Genomic DNA, 16,894 nt, shown 5'->3' on the forward strand with positions numbered 1-16,894 from the left:
CTCCCGAAAGAGCAACGGAGGGTTTCGAGCAGGCCCTATGTTTATCCCTTTCCAATGGGTTGATTCGTGCTTGGCCTATAGTACACCAAGTGAGCTCCCCAAAGACCCTCCGGATGCCAAGCTTCTTCCGATAGGGATCTCGATCGAGCTCGTGGTTGAGACCGGGGTCGGTTACGCAGGAGTGCTCACTCCATTTCAGCTTCTTGTGCATTGATTAACCCTATCCATTGGTAATCCTGGGCTGAAAGTTGCTCGATCAGACCATGGTCGGCATTATGACTTGGCTGGGCTTGGTGTTTAATTCCCCAACCGGTGATGAGTTCGATGATCCTCTTTGCTCGCAATTGCTCCGACGATATTTCGTATAACACAATTGCACTTTCTTGGTACTAATGTGGCTGGCTACTTCCACTTCTACATCGACTTCTCCTCCTAGGACTATCGTGCTAGGCTCGTGGTCCATTCAACTCACTTGGAGGCCACATCGCTTGTACCATGGCAACCCTCAAGAGTTGCTGGGCTCAAGTCTTTGGGGAAATTTCACTTCATTCCCAACAGATCATGAACGAGTCACTCCGGCACAGTATTAGAGAATGCACGTAACAATGGCACACGAAGAAGAACAAGATGAAGGTTGCAAGCCACTCACTCACTCACTAACTCACTCCACATTCACTCGGAGCCTCACCCAAATGAAGAACCTCAGTAAGACTCTGTCAGAATAAAGCACAACTTGTGTGCGGTGTTTAGTATGCTTTTCTGTTCTTTCGCAGACGGTCAAAAGAGACTAAAACAAATGCAAGTCAATCCACAAGGGGAAACTAACGACTCAGGCAAATCCCATTGCAGATGAGCCGAGGAGAGCGGAAGAGACGAGAACAAAAAAAAAGACCCCGAACATTCAGAACGAAAGAAAGCAATTTAGCGGATTTTCATAGCTTGAAATGCCTCCACTACCTCATTAGCCCTCCCCACTTTGGTCATGGGTCATTGTCCCACTCATGGCGAAACGAGCCACACGCCACCCACCGGCAAATGGCCTGGCTATTTACCGTTAAAGAAGATTGTGACGCGAGTGACGGGAAGGGGAGAACTGACGGCGGAGAGAGATCAGCCAATGGAAGAGCAGCGTCTTGAATTCGTTGAAACGAGTTCCAAGGTGGTGGTGGCCCTGAAGAAGAGTCCATTCGGCCTGGATGTGGGTGAGCCGGGTCCATGATAATCAGTCCGTGCAAGCTCGGCGATCAATCATCCATCAATAGCAGTTTATACTTGGGCATATGACATCTGCCTCCAAGGAGTTGACGACAGAATTGTTTGCTGATCATTGACGAATGTGTATTTTTCAAACGAAACAAAGAGTGACAAGTGTCTTCAGATAGTGTTCGGTTTTCTTGGCCTCTTGCGCTTGACAGTGAACTAACTAACCGTTCACATACCCAATTGAAAACAGTTTCAAAAGGCTCTTTGATTTTCTATCAGTGAGAGAAAAAGAAAAAAAAAAATCAAGTGTGATCATGGTTTCAAATGCTAGCCGTTGATTTCATTGCCACTTGCAGCTCGAAATATGTTTTTCATCCATTCTTTTCTACTAGGTCTAATGATGTCTATGTAGCCGAAATCTATGTGTATTGTGCCAAATATGTTCCTATGTGTGTTTATGTGTCTGTGCGGAGGACTATCCATTTGTACGCGTTGGACGAGCAATACCATCATATCTTATCTCCCATATGTTGGACTTGGAACTTGAATTGCCCAATGTGATTGGAACGACTGTCTATTTACGGGATGGCTCGAGTTCTTGATTACGTACAAACTTTGGATTCATTTATCATGAGGGTGCTCGAGGATCGTTATGGGGTTCCACTCAATCTCCGACGTGTTCCCATTACACATGTTGAATCATGGATCGTTGAGCAATGAACAACAATCTCAGACGATGGATTCTGACTCCTCCTCGAGTCATCAAAGCATCCAAGGATCAACGAGGAGGTTAACTGTCTTTCATTATCTGGGCTTCCTTCGCACTTAGCCAGACAAATATTCTGGCCTTTGTTTTGGTATTGTGTTCACCTTTCTTGGCCCTTCAACTCACCCCCCAAAACTCGCCTGCTCAGTCCACACACGAGCTCGGCCAGTTCCCTAGGGGATTTGCAACAACAAAAAGTGAAAAAAGGCCGCAGTACACACAAGAAAATTCGGAAGGTGGAGAATGTTGGGTCATAAATATCATTTGCCCTTTGTTGGTCGGATCGGAACCCCACGAGGGCTCCATTGGAAGGAATGACAATCCTCTTGGCTATGATTGTGAATAGCATTGAAACTTTCTCTCTCTCTCTCTCTCGGAATGCATGGGCGTTTCAAGGCTCGATCGAAAACCGAATTTGTGGAACGGTTCCTAATGCCATTGGAAATGGTTTCATCTCTTGGTAATACCAAAACCTGTTCGAGCCTCACTAAAAGAAGCTGTTATGAAAGTGTATCTGCCCCAAGGTGTTTTCGCTTCGCTCGACTGCACCCCTTGGGACTGACATAAATTTGGTTTGAAATCGTTAAATGTGATGACAACAACAAGAGCTGCAACGGCGAGGCGTGTGCGAAGGGCGGAAACAATTTCCATTTTAAAACCCATTTCCCCCTCCAATTTAGAGTGGGTTGTGGGCTAAGACGAAGGCACTGTGTATTTGTAAATAATTTCTGGTGTATATTTCGGGTCGTTTTCTTGCAGGGGATTCAAGAAGTGGTTTACAGCGTCACAATAAAACGATGACATTGGAGTGGTTATTTACTGTGTACTAAATGGTCGAACGAAATTTGTCAAATGTCGGGACGCCAATTGCTTGGGAATTGGTTGGTCAGTGCGAGGAAAATAATAAATGGTATTAGCTTTCTTGAAGCAAGGTGATGTCATGTTAGGGTAGTGTGCCAGACACTAAACAAAACCGATATCCGGGTCCTCTTAAGCGGAGACGAAACTGTTCTCAATGTCTTCTATGACGTGAAGATCTATTTTGTATTTCTTGAAATCTTCGGTAACCGATTGCACGTCGCTTGGCCCGCAAACGACGGAGGTGTGGGTCTTGTCGGGGTCCAAGAAGTCGGGCAGGTATTTCTCGGCCACTTTACGCACATCATCCAGGGTGACAGCTGCGATCTTGGTCACAAAACGCCGATTATAATACGGATCACCGGCATTACGCAAGATGGACTTAATCGACACTTGAGACAGCTCCGAGAGCGTCTCTTCTCTTTCGGCCCAGGAGTAAATTTCGGAGCCCACCGCCGATTCCAACACGGTGGGATCCCAAGGTGCGTCCTGGCCACTATAATTGCCGATTATATCTCGGTACACTTTGTAGGCCCCGATGAGTTGGGAGGAGCGGTGGAATTTCACGCGAAGGCGTCCTTCCGTGACAGAGGCAGAGAGTGAAATACTGTAGACGAGACCCTTGCCTCGAATGAGATTGTACATTTGGTCGGTGAGATACTGAAGCATGACGCGAACGGCTGCAATTTCATCTTGTTCCCAATCATGGATGGGATAGTCGATGCCTTGTTTCAGGTAGCACGACTCGGTCCCGGGGATTCCTGAGGGGACAGAAAAGTTTTCAAATGAGGGTTTCTAGCTTCTAGGAAGGGCGCACAAAAAGTTTGAAATTACCTGTGATGGCGTGGCGGAGCTTGGGATCGGGATCGGCATATGTCCATTCGGATGGGAAATTGGGTCCGGCTTGGATCTCGTCCTCGGATGGGAATTCGAAGTCGTCCTTGTCGAAGAAATCGGTCCAAGCCTCAACCGCCTTTTCGCCGTAAGTCTCGGTGAGGGTATCGATGTTGGTGGCCATGTAGACGAAGACGTTCTTGGGCTGGACGATTTGGTTTTTCAGATCGAAGAGTTTCTTGATGACTTGGCTAGAATTGGATTTGAGTTCGGCCAAGATCTTCTCCGCGAACTTTTGTTGTCTCAACAGACTGGCGTGATGAATCATGGAATGATTGTTGAAATAGATGTTATCAAAGATCACATCGTTCATGGTAGACGCCTTCAACTTGATGCTTGGGATCCCATTGAGGATCTGATTAACGAGACTGAGAAGACGATCCTCGGTGAACTCCACTTTAAAAAGGCTGTCTCGTAGGAGGGTGATTCCGTCCTCGTATTTCTCCATGAGCGTTTCCAGATAGAACATCATCATGGACGACTGAGCTCCAGGAGTGAACGTGGATCCTCTGTATCCCAAATCATTAAACAAACTGATCGCGTTCTCGGACCGTCGACCAATCACATCCTCCAAAGCCACCAATTGCCCGTCCAATTTCAATGGACTCTGAAGCCAACTCTCGGTGAGTAGAACCATGTAAGGACGATCTTCATCGGTGACATTTTGCAGGTCAATAAAAAAGTACGACTTGACAAACGAAGACTTGATATGATCGATGTGGAACTTGAACGGGATGTCCTTCAATGGGAAGCCCTTGGGTTGCTGTTCGGTGGTGTAGTTGTAGTACTCGAGGGTGCGATATTTGATTTTCTTCACATCTGCCACTGGCACAGATTCCAAAACTTCTCGCGAAGGTAAGATCTGACTGGCCACAGCATCGTTCACTTTCTTGGCAGCCTCAATCAAACCTTGTTCCCCGAGGTCCTCTCTCTGTTTTTCTAGTCGGGCGGTTTCGTTTTGTTCCATTTGAAGGCCGAGCTCTTTGCTTGGGTAGGCCAGAATTGACACTCGAGGTCCGGAAAAGGTCTGGTTCATCATCTCCAGCCAAAACTCTCCGGGTTGATCCAAGAAGTATTGAGTCTGGTTTCGTTCCCCTTCGTTCATAAAATCGGCCAAATGTTCCTCGGAGGTTCCATATAACATGGCATTGATAGCTGGCGTTGGGACGAGCAAGTGGGGACTGTTCTCTAACTTGACGATACGAGACAATTCCTTCCGGCGAACTGCAAAATAATAGATCGTTACAGAGCCATCAAACGATAGCTCAGACACACGTTACGAAGAAGCAATCTTACTCAATGTGCGGAGTCGTTCCATGTCAAGCTTGTCGGGACCATCTTCAAGGATTGTGTTGACAGTGTCCCAAAACCGCTGCTCAACCAGGTCCATCTTTTCAGTGGGTACGTTTTCAAAGTCCACACTGACGGCAGGATCCTTGTTGAAGTAGACATCAAAATCCACGTCCGTACCAAAGGGGTCAGGGGTATCGACAAAGGCCTTCTTCATGGGACTGACGGAGGTCGAGGTCAGATAGGATCCCAGAATCTTCAGGGCGTGAAGCTTTTGTACATTGTCCACTAGGTTATAAGGTAGACGCCAAGCAAAGGCCACCTTGCCGGACTCCTCTTCATCGGAAGGATATTCGATCTTCTTGTTGATGTTTTCACTCAAGGGAGGGTAATCGGTTTGGAAAGGTCGCTCTAGTTCTGGGTAAGGGTCCTTGCTCAAAATCTTGGTTTCCACGCCATCCAAGGCTTGGAAGATATCTTCGGGATCAATGCTGCCGGTGATGATCAATTGCAAGTTCTTGGGCTGATAATACTTCCGGTGGTAATCCCGAACCTTCTCGATGGTGGTACTTTCTCGAAGGTTCTTCAAGACTCCACCCGTTTGTATTTCGTAGCTGCTCACGCCAGGATAGAGTGCTTTGACCGTGGCAAAATACAATATGTTGTTGGGACTATTTTCCACACCCTGAAAGTGCAATCTGAAGGTGAAAAAAAGTGCTGACATTCAGAATGATCAACTTCGAGGAAACATCTCTGCACAAAGCCATTAGTTTTTCTCACCAAAATCATCTAACCATAACAATTTCTCTACTCTATCAAAAAGGTCATTGCCAGCAATTTCCCCCACATTTTCCTTTCAAATCGTTTCCTCAACAATCTTTCCGCTCTAAAACGATTTCCGGGATGACATCCGGTGATCAAAATCATCAATGATCATATTGAATTAGGGTCTGTATGTACCTGCATCTCCGAATAAACCACACCGGCATCATCGCCATCGCCCGAAATATGATGAACTTCGGTGAGGAAATCCTGTTCACGAAGGGTTGGATGAAGGATATGGTCCATGTAAACGGGGACGATATTCAGGAAGCCATCCGATCCCGCAGTGTAGACCGTGTAACACGTGTGATCCGTGTCAGTCCAAGCATTGGTTCGACTGGCCAAGCACCGGTTGGCCATGAGATCCAGAACTTCTTTGTACGGGTAGTCCTCGCTGGAAAAGAGGTTTGCATTGCTATTGATCAAGTTATTGAACTTCGTGACGCTCAAAAAGTGTGAGTTGAACTAGAGAACGAGAAGAAATCTCTCGGAAACCAGTTATTACGAAAGTAGTCGAATGTCTGGTTCATCAAATTGGCAACTGGAAATTGGAAACTGGAAAAAGCGTTGACTATCATCCTTGTCAGAGGTGAACGAGTTTGAGTTTAGTTCTTTGATGTGACTTAGAAACCAATCATGAATGGATCTCCAACATGTTTATTCCTGCTAAATGCTGATGTGTTGCATTAACCATTGTATACGAGTCTCACAGTAGCAGATGATTTTTTGTATTGGTCCAATGCCAGTAAGAAATCGAGGCGACATGTTATTGATCAAGTGTGGATGAGATGATAACGAATGTTTCCTCAGTTCTTACGCGTAAATAAGGGGCTAAAATATGGTCGTTTACTTGAGCAAGGACATGGTTGATGCAAAAAGAACTGTTGCCAAAACACCATGTTGATGACAAAATGAACTTCCTTCAATCGGTGACCTTCTTACCAACACATAAGGCGATTTTGAATTTTCAGCACAATCCTGTAACCTTGAGGCCTAACTAAAACTTATTGTTTCGCATCATCAAAAAGTAACTTGAAACAGCCGAAGTGAAAAGTGGATCAAAACATAATCCGAGGTTCGTGGAAGAATGACAATTCGAAAAATTGTTGCATGCCTAACAAACAAAAACAAGGTCAGCCCTAAAAAAAAACCTTTCACCCTGATTGCACCCCTTCTTCCTAGATCGATTACCTGCCGAGGAAGATGAGATGTTCCAAGGTATGTGGCAGTCCATCGTTGGTTCGAGCCTCGGTCGAGAGGCAAAAGTAGCCATTGACAATGGGCGACTCCGCTTGGGCAAAGATGACCACGAGGCCAGTCCGTTTAGACCTGTACTTGAGTACGGGCAGGATCCCACTCACGTTCATATGGTTGATCAGTTCCCATTGGTCCTTCAGGGAGAAGGTGGATGCGTTTCCAGGAGTGGATCCTGATCCACCTGTGCTCGATGGGATATCGGTCTCTTTGGCATTACCATCGTCTTGGGGCTTGGGTCTTGGAACTCCCCAGCAGATGGGAAACGAGAGTAGTACGCACAGAAGAGCAAGTCTCGGTTGAACCCACCACATCCTGTGGTATCTGGTTTAGTTTTGGTTTCGAACTGAACACGATGGTCGAGGTGAGATCTTTATTTGTCTCCTCCTGTCGTTGAACATGCACTCCCGCACTCGACGACCTGTTTGGTGGAAATCGAATTCGAGCACTGCCGAACAGCACACCAGAAAGAGAGATCGCTGGAATCTAGTAGTACGATGATGCTTGGTTAACGTGTCAAATTCCGCGTCAAATCAAATTGCAATTCATGGCAGCGTTATCGCAATCTTTGCTCTCGGGTCACACAGTTGGTGGGGTGAAAATAGTGAAGGCATGACTCGCTAGAACATGTCCATAAGTTCTGGCAGTGTTCATTCCTAATCGGATGATCGTACAGGTACCCGCTTGAGTTGGACAGAGCACTCTGAGGCTTTGTCAATTGCCAATCCAGTGATTTCTGGTGAATACACGCCTCGCGCTTTGACAAACCAACCCGGACAATAGAGTGCTCTGAACACCTTGGAAACAGGCCCAGAGCTTTTTCATGGACGATGGAGTGCGAGAGGTGAGAATTGGGAAAAATTTCCCTTTAATCCACCTGATAATTCAATCCAATTGACGGGAGCTCTTTCGCGAGTCCTCAATGAGCGAGGTTCGATCAGCAGGTGAATTATGAAATATCCATAAGTGCTATTAGCTTTTAGAATGCGGTCCCGTTTCAATCATGGTACCATTCCAAATTGCCCTTGACCCCACCCAACAGGACTCATTTTGATCATTATCTCAGGCTTATTTCTGTCCGCGACAAGGTCAAATATTTGGAAATGTATGTGATAGAACTGGTTGCCGAGCAAAGTAGACGGAATCAACATTTTGAACCGGGATAACACTCAATGGTTGATCACCATGGATTGCATGATGATTATCTGGGAACCAGCCACATGTGAGTTCTGTAGTACATGCTCGAGCACCACTGGACCCACCCTTCTCTTTAATTATCCGTATGATTGTTTCCAAATCCCTGATCAACAAAGCATAATTAGTGTAGCGGTCGGACGGATCCCATGGTCAAACCAATCCATATTCAAATCTTTGTTCAATAGTACTCGTACTCCCGTACAAGCTTTGTATGCATGCTTATCTCGAATGAATTTGGGTCGTAATTCACTCAATTGTCGACGATGCTTCTTGTTTATACCATACTCTCTCATGCTAAGCCTGGCTTGGTACATGTATAAAAGCGTCGAATTCAATCGAAAAGTGTGCGATTTTCACGGCATCTGCTGCTCACAGCCCAAACGTGCAACCAACTAAACAACACCCCACACGTACTTTATTCATTGAACCGTCCCCTAAACTCACGCTCACAAACACACAAACCACTTCAGACAATACCCGCATACGGCACGAACACATCACTTGACAATGCCAAAGTGACATTCAGAGATTCAGACCCTACTACACACTGGAAAGTCGGAAGACTAATGGAACTTTATTTGATGTTCTTGATTTGAATTACAGCTGCCAAGGATGCCGTTCGGGGAAGGGTAGATTAGTTACAGGAGCCCGAACCTAGAGGTGGGGTTTTACCCGACTCGCACGAACCCGGACTCGAGAAGTCGGGCAAAAGAATCGGGTTCAGGAAAGGAAATAACCCACGCCTGACCACCGCTTCGACTTCCAAGTAAGCAAACTAAGAGAAAGGGATAGAAGGGATTACCTCGCAAATTGTGATGAACTTGCGAGGTAATTCCGAGGTAGGGGGAGGGTCAAAAAAATACAAAATATATGGCTCTTGTTTCAGTCACACGTGAATAACGCATAGCCATCTGGGTCCAGATGTCGATTTTAACGTGTAATATAAGAACACTCAATGTAAATATGAAAAACAGTTCTTTACGTCCGTTCATAAAGGATTTGAATCGGAGAAAATTCACCTCATTCACTTACAAGACTCAAGTCCTCTCGAGTCTGGACGGCTGGGTTTGCTTAACTCTACTCAAGCCCAACAGATCTCATTAATTCTCTATGAACTCTATATCTAGCCTGGTTGCAAATCTATGGTGTGAAAAGTTTCGGGGGAGACCTTGGAACCATTTAACATGGCCAATCAAACGCTCTTTTCAATGTTGTGACACTCTGAATGGGCAAATTAATTGCTCGTGGTAATTTATTGAACCAAACTCCGTTTATGTAAATAAGAGGCACTAGCAGGACTAGCTTCCATGAATGAAACGTGTTCTCCGCTTTTCCAGTGTTTCATATCTGCGTTCCTGGCAACTTTAAAGAAATGAGAAATAGCCCTCCAATTTTTCATGCTTTCCACGAGGACAGAGATAATGGGCTCCACGTGCCTGCTCACCTGCCCCCTCCCCGCCCACTCAAGTGCCGTGACATTACTTACAATTTCTCAAAAGTTTCACCCTTTACCCCCCCCCACACACACACATACTCACTTATCTCACCCATCAAAACTGTCGGTTGAAAGGTCCTCCGACCAAAGGCCAAGATAAGTTGCTCACTTCTTCTTTTTGGTTCCATCCACCAGTGGAAACCAGTGAAACACTACCAGAGGAAGAGGAAGAAGTTGAGCAATGCCAAAGTGAGAAGCTGAAGGTAAACTTAAGTTATGTCCATTGTGGGATTTCTGGGTGGGGCCAGGGGCCGTTTTTCACCACGAAAAGGTCCAATTCGACTCTCTTAAAAAGTGGAAGGGAAACAAAGAGTCCCTGAGAGACCCAAAATTGAGATGCCAAAGACTTCTCACCACCTTGGCCAAGCTCTTCCATTGGATCACTCTCTAAAATCTACCGGAGAGGGGTAAGTTTGAGAAACTCATGGAAGAAGCCGGTCATTCAGGAGTTATGGATTTATGACCGCCTAAGCATCTTTTATATCTTTCCTGATGTCCTATTTAAATCGAGATGACCGAGATAACAAAAGGTTCACTCAGTGGTTCATGGGTCGGCGAGTCCAGTGGACTATGGTCCTCTCTGGGACGGGAAATTTCACGTATTGTTCATTCTTCTCCTTCATTTCATGAAAGGGGGTCTGATTGCTTTTGTCAACGAGTTGAATACCAAGGAAATTGGTGTTTCTTTCTCATTCACTCTGAAAGGGTAAAAAGCCAGACCATGTGTGTGGATTTGTCTAATCCTCTAAGGAAAACGAGATAAATGCCGAGTGAGGCGTCGATTAGAGGTCGTATATTTTCTGTCTGTCTCTCTTTATCTCTGTGTCATGCTTTGTGTCATTCTTATGCCCACATATCCTTGAACGACGAAACCATGCCCCACGTGGTAGCTAGAGCTCCGAGCGCAAAGCTACCCACATATCCGAGCACGCCCAAGGACGGCAACTTTCGGTTCTTCAAGAGCATTTTCATCACGGTCTCATTTCGAGTTGTGTACGGAGGATATCTCACGGATCCCAAAGTCTCGCCCAACCATCCCAAATCCCGGATGAGCACGGATTTGCCGTGACTAAAGGTTTCAAACGAAGCCTGAATGGAATGAAGTCAAGTGATAAAAGGAATATTGACCAACAGATAAGTAAATCAATAATGCCAATTCAGGTAATTACCGTGCCATGGTAAGCGCCCATACCACTATTCCCCACTCCCCCAAATGGAAGGGAGTCGATGCTTAATTGCAATAGGCATTCGTTGATGGTCAATCCCCCACTGGATGTCCGTGAAATGAACAGGTCTTGGACCTTCTTATCATATGAATACAAATAGAGTGAAAGAGGCTTTTCACGTCCGTTGATGAAGTCCACGGCTTCCTGAGCTGAATTGACATTGACTATGGGGAGAATGGGTCCGAAAATCTCCTCCTGCATGATGGCGTCCTTGGGTGAGACATCGGTGAGGACGGTAAAGCCCATGAACAGCTCAGCTGCATCTTGTTCCCCCCCTGTCAATTCATATTGGGTTACTGAAGGCACTATTGGTGGACATGGCATGTTACGCTCTCGTTATCATTACCTAATACCACTTTGCCGGAAGAGCTCTTGACGAGTTTGCTCAGACGCTCAAAGTGATTTTTTGTCACAATCCGTCCATAGTCAGGGGAGGCCTTGGCACCTTTGGGGAACCACTGGGCCAGCAAAGGCTTGAACTCGGCAATGAGTTGCTTCTCGATATCTTTGGAGCAAAGCAAGTAGTCCGGAGCAATGCAGGTTTGTCCCACATTCACAATTTTCCCCCAAAGCAGTCGCTTAGCGGTGGTCTTGATATCAACCGTACTATCCACATAGATTGGGCTTTTGCCGCCCAGCTCTAAAGTACAAGGGGTCAAAAACTGATTCGTGCTCTGTCGAATGATCCTTCCCACTTGTGTGCTTCCGGTGTAAAATACGTAGTCGAAACGTTGTTTTAAAAGGGAAGTGGTCTCCGGAATGCCTCCATTGATAACCTATTGAACATGTTACATATGGAAATTATAAAGAAACTGTCTGAACTTTAGATCCAATCTGGTTGATTTGACTAGTACCTTGATCGACTCGTTGTCTAAGTATTTCGGAATGAGTTGTTCCAAGGCACGAGCAGTGTGTGGAGATAGCTCTGAGGGCTTCAAAATGGCCGAGTTTCCCGCAGAAATGGCTCCAACCAGGGGTGTTAGAGTCAGGTTCAACGGGTAGTTCCAAGCTCCAATCACCAGAACCACTCCGTAAGGTTCTGGAACAACCATTAAGGAGTCCAAGAGAGTTGGAAGCGTTTTGCGGGCAGGTTTTGGAGCCATCCACTCGTCCAGGTCCCTAATTCAATGAAAAAGGGACTCATCCGGATAAGTAGTGATTGATATTTGGATCCTTCAAACCTACCGAAGAGCTCCGATGATGTCATTTTTCACGAAATCCACCTCGGATCCCATGGACTCCATCCGAGATTTATGGAGATCTCTGTAGAGAGCATCACATAGAAGCGTTTCATTCTCAATCAAAAGTCGATTGAGACCCTGTAATTGTGCAATGCGCCAAGATTTCTCCCTGGTTTTACCGGAATCGAAAGTCCGTCTCGCCGAGTCGACCACTGCTTTGTAATCTGAACCCATCTTCCTCAATTAGTTTGTTGTGAACTTGACTCACTTGTTCCCAAAACTCGTTTCGAGGACAACTGACAAGCATCACTACGTTCTCAAATGCGTCCAGTTATCTCGTTCCAATGACGATAAGTACACTCTAGTAGTGTGTAGATCTCTGCACCTCTAAGGCTTTATCTTCGCACGCCTTCTTACATAATGGTGCTTCAAGAATGTTCAATAAATCCTAGATAAGGAAGCAATTGCCTCTTTGACCTCTGAAGTCTAAGCCTTCTGGTCCTTTTCCGAGCGAGTACTCTTCAGACCTTCATTGAGAATTTTCGCTCACGAGATCCGAAATTACCGAGTAGACCAAAGTAAATCCAAGCGAGAGCACGCTTAGGATCAGACAAATTGAAATGACCAAGACCACCAAAACAGGGATCGGAATTGGGGACAGAAAATAGGACAGCCCTGATTCTCGTGAATCCAAGAGAATTTCGACCGATATGGGTGCGTTTTTTTGAAGCGATTTAAGTGAGTTGCGTTAAATTTTTTACGAGTGATTACCCAATGCAGTATGAGAGGGTTTTTAAAAGTGGAAGTGGAAAATAAGGATGAATTTGATTGTTCGAGTGATCCAAGAAAATTTCAGGAAAGGGATCCCGTCTAAGCCGGAAATAAGGAGGAAGAGATCTATATAGATTTGCCAATGTTCCTGAAGATTACATACTAAAATGGGAATATACTGTTTATTTACAAAGGTAGACCAAGGATTCTAAAATTAGGCTCACATATCGTTTCAGGGATGCCATGATTTACGCCACCCTAGATTCCTAAGAGCAAATTCTAGTGGATACTCGAGGAAGGAAATTTCGTTACAGCCTGGAAAACATGGTCTCATGAATTTATTCATATGCTGTATTGGCAAGGCGGGTTAGGAGAGTATTCAAGACAACGAGGACGAGTCAGTTTGCTCATGACATGAGAAATAGATCCCTTCTCTTAAAATTCTGAGAGCTCCTCATATAACATGAGAACGTGAGAGCTAATATGCAAAAAAGAAGCACTGAGGGCAGGCAATTCATCTCAAACCTTTTACATGTATAACTCAACAATCCCTCTGGTGGGATTACCGCAATGTTGCACTGTCCCAAATTCCACGGAACTCACGACGAGGGGTGGAACGTGCAAAGAAGCCTCATTCCAGCAGAGTAACATCTTGCCTTTATTCGAAAGTCCGATTATCATTCCCAGATTATAACGAAGCATTGGAAATGATTTCCATGGCAGTGATTCGTTTTGGCAGTGTTTGGGTAGGGTAAAGCCAGTCCTGAGGTATACCCAAAAAATTTGTGTGTATCCATCACAAGGAAATGGCCAATTTTCATGAGAGCTCCCGGATCCTTTCAATTTCCAAAGCTATTCAATGGGAAACAAGTCACCTGGAGATGGGATCTCATGACGATGATGACGACGAGGCTATGGAAATGAGATTACTGTTCTCTTCTGCTCTCGACCAGGATATATAATTCTACTCATTTCATGCTCTTTCCCTTTTGCTCTTTATCCGTATTTATGAATTCCAGGATGTGAGGCTGACGAGCCCGGGAGAGTGTGGTGGTTGGTTTGCCTGAGGTTTTTTTCCTCCCGTGTGCCCGTCAGGGAAATATGCAAATCTCTTGGGAAGGAAAGCCATTTAAAAGTATTAAGGAAATAGCATGAAATAGGGGAGTCCAAAAGGACCCTTTAATCAACAGGAGGATCAAAAAGAGGAATCTCAAAACAGTCTCATTTGCCCAACGGAGTTATGCTGTACTACATGTTAAGCACGCTTCTAGAGCTCGTATTGGTCCATTGGTCCCTCCCTCTGAACTCATCTCTTTCTCGGTCTGTTTCTTCCGTTGCTCTCATGATGACTTTTGGCTTATTGGATTTGGAGCAATTTGGACCCTTTTCTGGGCTCGACACGCAAGGGTCTCCCGTTCCCGGGCTCGCTGTTGGCATTGGGTCCAAGAAGTAATTTGTCGTCGTTGTCGCTTGGACACTTCATTTTTCTTCCGCTTCATCCCTCCTCCAGTTCTCCACCGCCCATGATGTACAATGTGTCGTCGTTTTCGTCGTGGCTCCAGTGGTTCCAATTCTTCCGATCCTTTGTTCCCTTTCGTCTTCTTTTTCCGCCATCCTCCATCCCCTCCCCTGGGGACACCCAAATGGAACTGGAGAGAGTACAATGAGATGGGAAGGAGAACCTCACACATAGGGTATTTCGTATTCTTGTTCTATGATACTCCCAAATGTCTGCAGTGTTAGCGCTTCAAAACTCTGAAAAGCACTAGATTGGACTCGGAATGTAATTCGCAAATTTAAAGGCAAGATCAATTCATGAACAACAATTTTGCGACGATGTGCCACGTTGACCCCGATTTGGTGCCTAAGATTGCAACATTGGAACGTGGAACATGCTCATGATTAGTTCCAGCCTCGGCCGCTAGGGCGAGTCACTATCCTCGTCGTCGCCACTTTCAGTATCACTCCGAAGGTCTTTCTCGATGACGCCATCTGGATTGAAGAAGGCCAAGTAGGCGACTTTAAAGATGTAGTAGGCCCAGAATAAATGGAGCACTAAGAGACAGGATAGTAGTGCACTGAAGACCTGATGTGCGCCAAAGATGGGCAGGATTTGAACATACTCAATCACAACACTGTACAAGATCCAAGTTGGAAGGAGGCCCAATCGAGTGATCATCCAGGAGAGGGCGAAGCAATAGAAACAGAAATGGGCAATGGCTTCCCGGCCGGCATAACGGAACATCTTGGCCGATTCGAGGAACACGTCCGATAAATCGTGGACCCACATGACGAGCGTGCCAATACGGACAAAATTGCACACCCAAGACAGGCTCAAGAGAAGAATAGTGGCAATGTGGTGTACGAACATCTCCCAGAAGTCGGAACGCTTAATGTCGAAGAATTGCGAGATGAGTAAGCTCCAATAATAGGTCATTTCGGCCATGTAGTACATCCATATTCCATTGGAGATGCTATGATGTGGATATTGGTGCCAGCATTCCAGGATGTTCCAAAACCATGGCTTGTCCCATAGCACATAACTACCGTAGCCATACAAACTGACGTACACCAAGGATTTCCAGGCAGATTCACAGAATTTGTCCATCCGGGTGGGTTTGTCATATTTAGCACGCTCAAGAAACCATTGGAGGATATCCGTCTCGGACCATCCGACTAGCTCTGAGAGCGTCGAAGTGGAAGGCATCTTCTTGGGCTTGGAGGCCTGGTAAACGGCCTCAAGTCCTTCATGATGTTGGGGCCGTGGTAATCGGTCCTTGAGCCCGATCCAACGGCCCAAGGGTTGGAACACAAAGCATTGAAGGAGCACCCGTCCCAAAAGAGCGATCAAAGCGCATATCACAGGAATGGATAGCTGATGAGTTTGGGCAAAGTCTGGCCGGTTTTCAAAGTCCGCCCAAGTGGTTCCTTGGGGCAACCAGAATGTGTGGTCCCAGAATCGGGCGGAGAATTCTTGGAAACATCTGACAATAGGTTGTAGCATGATGCTCGAAGAGGCCTTTCAGCGGATTGTCCGAAGGTCACTCGAACTTGTGTTTTTGAATCTATTGAAGGTTTCCCCTCCTGGGACGAGCTTAGCCCACCATAGTCACTGGATATTGGATAAAACTGCTGCAGTTGCACAAGTGAACGGGAAGAACAAGTTTCGCGAGCTGTTGCCGAGGCGTTCACGTAATAATAATATGCGCTCCACAGAAGACCAAGTGTACATGTTCACGTTGCCGGCTTTGCCACCTACTACTTTCCCCATAACTTTCCTTCTTCGGCCCTCAATTATTTGATGGCAATTTCATTTCGTGCTCGTATATAGCAATACCCCTGTCGTAAAGAAACGTCCCTCGATCCATCCTTATTATGGCGCGTGTGGCAATTACTTCCTCAACGAACCGTGGTGTGGAATGAACAGTGCTCTTCGACTTGGTGTTTGGAGAGCCGGAGCTGAGCACCCTCAAAGAGACCTTTGTTCGCACTCGAGGCAATCAATATGGATCCGGGTCACGCCATGAAGCACGACTACGTACACACGGACTCACCTCATGGCCAACGATATTATAATGACTTTGGTGAGCGTTTAGTTTCATCGGCCACACAATGACAAGTTCGATCGCAATGCGGTCAAACGAACGACAACAAGGGGAACAGCACCCGATCGATAAGTATATTGCCTTTGACTGACAAGATCGGCCTTTGTTGATGTACTCAAAACACGAACTGGTCGCTTAATAGGAGTCGGTTTGACGTCCCGGCCATTATTTGCTCATTTTGCCACCATGGGGAATCTTACCTTGATATTACTAAGAGTAATTATGGCTCTCCCATCGAGATCATCAGTAAACACATTGGCCTTCAAGTGTATTTTATGTGTTTGGGGGAGACCACTGCTGTTTGTGAAGGTCGGAAGTCAAACTACTGAGTG

At 45.9% G+C, this 16,894-nt stretch overlaps 3 protein-coding genes across 3 annotated transcripts; all 3 read right to left on the reverse strand.

The window, feature by feature from the left end:
* Window positions 1-2,681: 2,681 nt before the first annotated feature.
* Window positions 2,682-7,915, reverse strand: LOC131879977 (uncharacterized protein C05D11.1-like). Its single transcript, XM_059226465.1, has 5 exons — window positions 7,025-7,915; window positions 5,972-6,227; window positions 5,018-5,696; window positions 3,662-4,945; window positions 2,682-3,588 (listed from the first exon to the last, which is right to left on the reverse strand). The coding sequence occupies exons 1-5, from the start codon at window positions 7,399-7,401 to the stop codon at window positions 2,960-2,962; spliced, it is 3,225 nt and encodes a 1,074-aa protein (XP_059082448.1). The 5' UTR covers window positions 7,402-7,915; the 3' UTR covers window positions 2,682-2,959.
* A 2,635-nt stretch (window positions 7,916-10,550) lies between these two features.
* Window positions 10,551-12,497, reverse strand: LOC131880584 (aldehyde dehydrogenase, dimeric NADP-preferring-like). The gene is made up of 5 exons (XM_059227250.1): window positions 12,191-12,497; window positions 11,860-12,124; window positions 11,352-11,781; window positions 10,949-11,280; window positions 10,551-10,868 (listed from the first exon to the last, which is right to left on the reverse strand). Exons 1-5 carry the CDS (start codon window positions 12,418-12,420, stop codon window positions 10,623-10,625), a joined length of 1,503 nt encoding a protein of 500 aa, XP_059083233.1. The 5' UTR covers window positions 12,421-12,497; the 3' UTR covers window positions 10,551-10,622.
* A 1,617-nt stretch (window positions 12,498-14,114) lies between these two features.
* LOC131880585 (ceramide synthase 5-like) lies at window positions 14,115-16,546 on the reverse strand. The gene has a single exon (XM_059227251.1). It carries the CDS (start codon window positions 15,959-15,961, stop codon window positions 14,879-14,881), a length of 1,083 nt encoding a protein of 360 aa, XP_059083234.1. The 5' UTR covers window positions 15,962-16,546; the 3' UTR covers window positions 14,115-14,878.
* Window positions 16,547-16,894: the final 348 nt, after the last annotated feature.

This window comes from Tigriopus californicus, chromosome 5 (assembly GCF_007210705.1).
Source record: "Tigriopus californicus strain San Diego chromosome 5, Tcal_SD_v2.1, whole genome shotgun sequence".
NCBI lineage: Eukaryota > Metazoa > Arthropoda > Copepoda > Harpacticoida > Harpacticidae > Tigriopus > Tigriopus californicus.

Coding starts and splice junctions, on each gene's coding strand:
- LOC131879977 (XM_059226465.1), bottom strand. CDS start 7,401: ATGTGGTGGGTTCAACCGAGACTTGCTCTTCTGTGCGTACTACTCTCG. Junction 4,946..5,017: donor GGAACGACTCCGCACATTGA/GTAAGATTGCTT, acceptor ATTATTTTGCAG/TTCGCCGGAAGGAATTGTCT. Junction 3,589..3,661: donor GCTCCGCCACGCCATCACAG/GTAATTTCAAAC, acceptor CTGTCCCCTCAG/GAATCCCCGGGACCGAGTCG.
- LOC131880584 (XM_059227250.1), bottom strand. CDS start 12,420: ATGGGTTCAGATTACAAAGCAGTGGTCGACTCGGCGAGACGGACTTTC. Junction 11,782..11,859: donor TAGACAACGAGTCGATCAAG/GTACTAGTCAAA, acceptor CATGTTCAATAG/GTTATCAATGGAGGCATTCC. Junction 11,281..11,351: donor TTCCGGCAAAGTGGTATTAG/GTAATGATAACG, acceptor ATGAATTGACAG/GGGGGGAACAAGATGCAGCT.
- LOC131880585 (XM_059227251.1), bottom strand. CDS start 15,961: ATGCTACAACCTATTGTCAGATGTTTCCAAGAATTCTCCGCCCGATTC.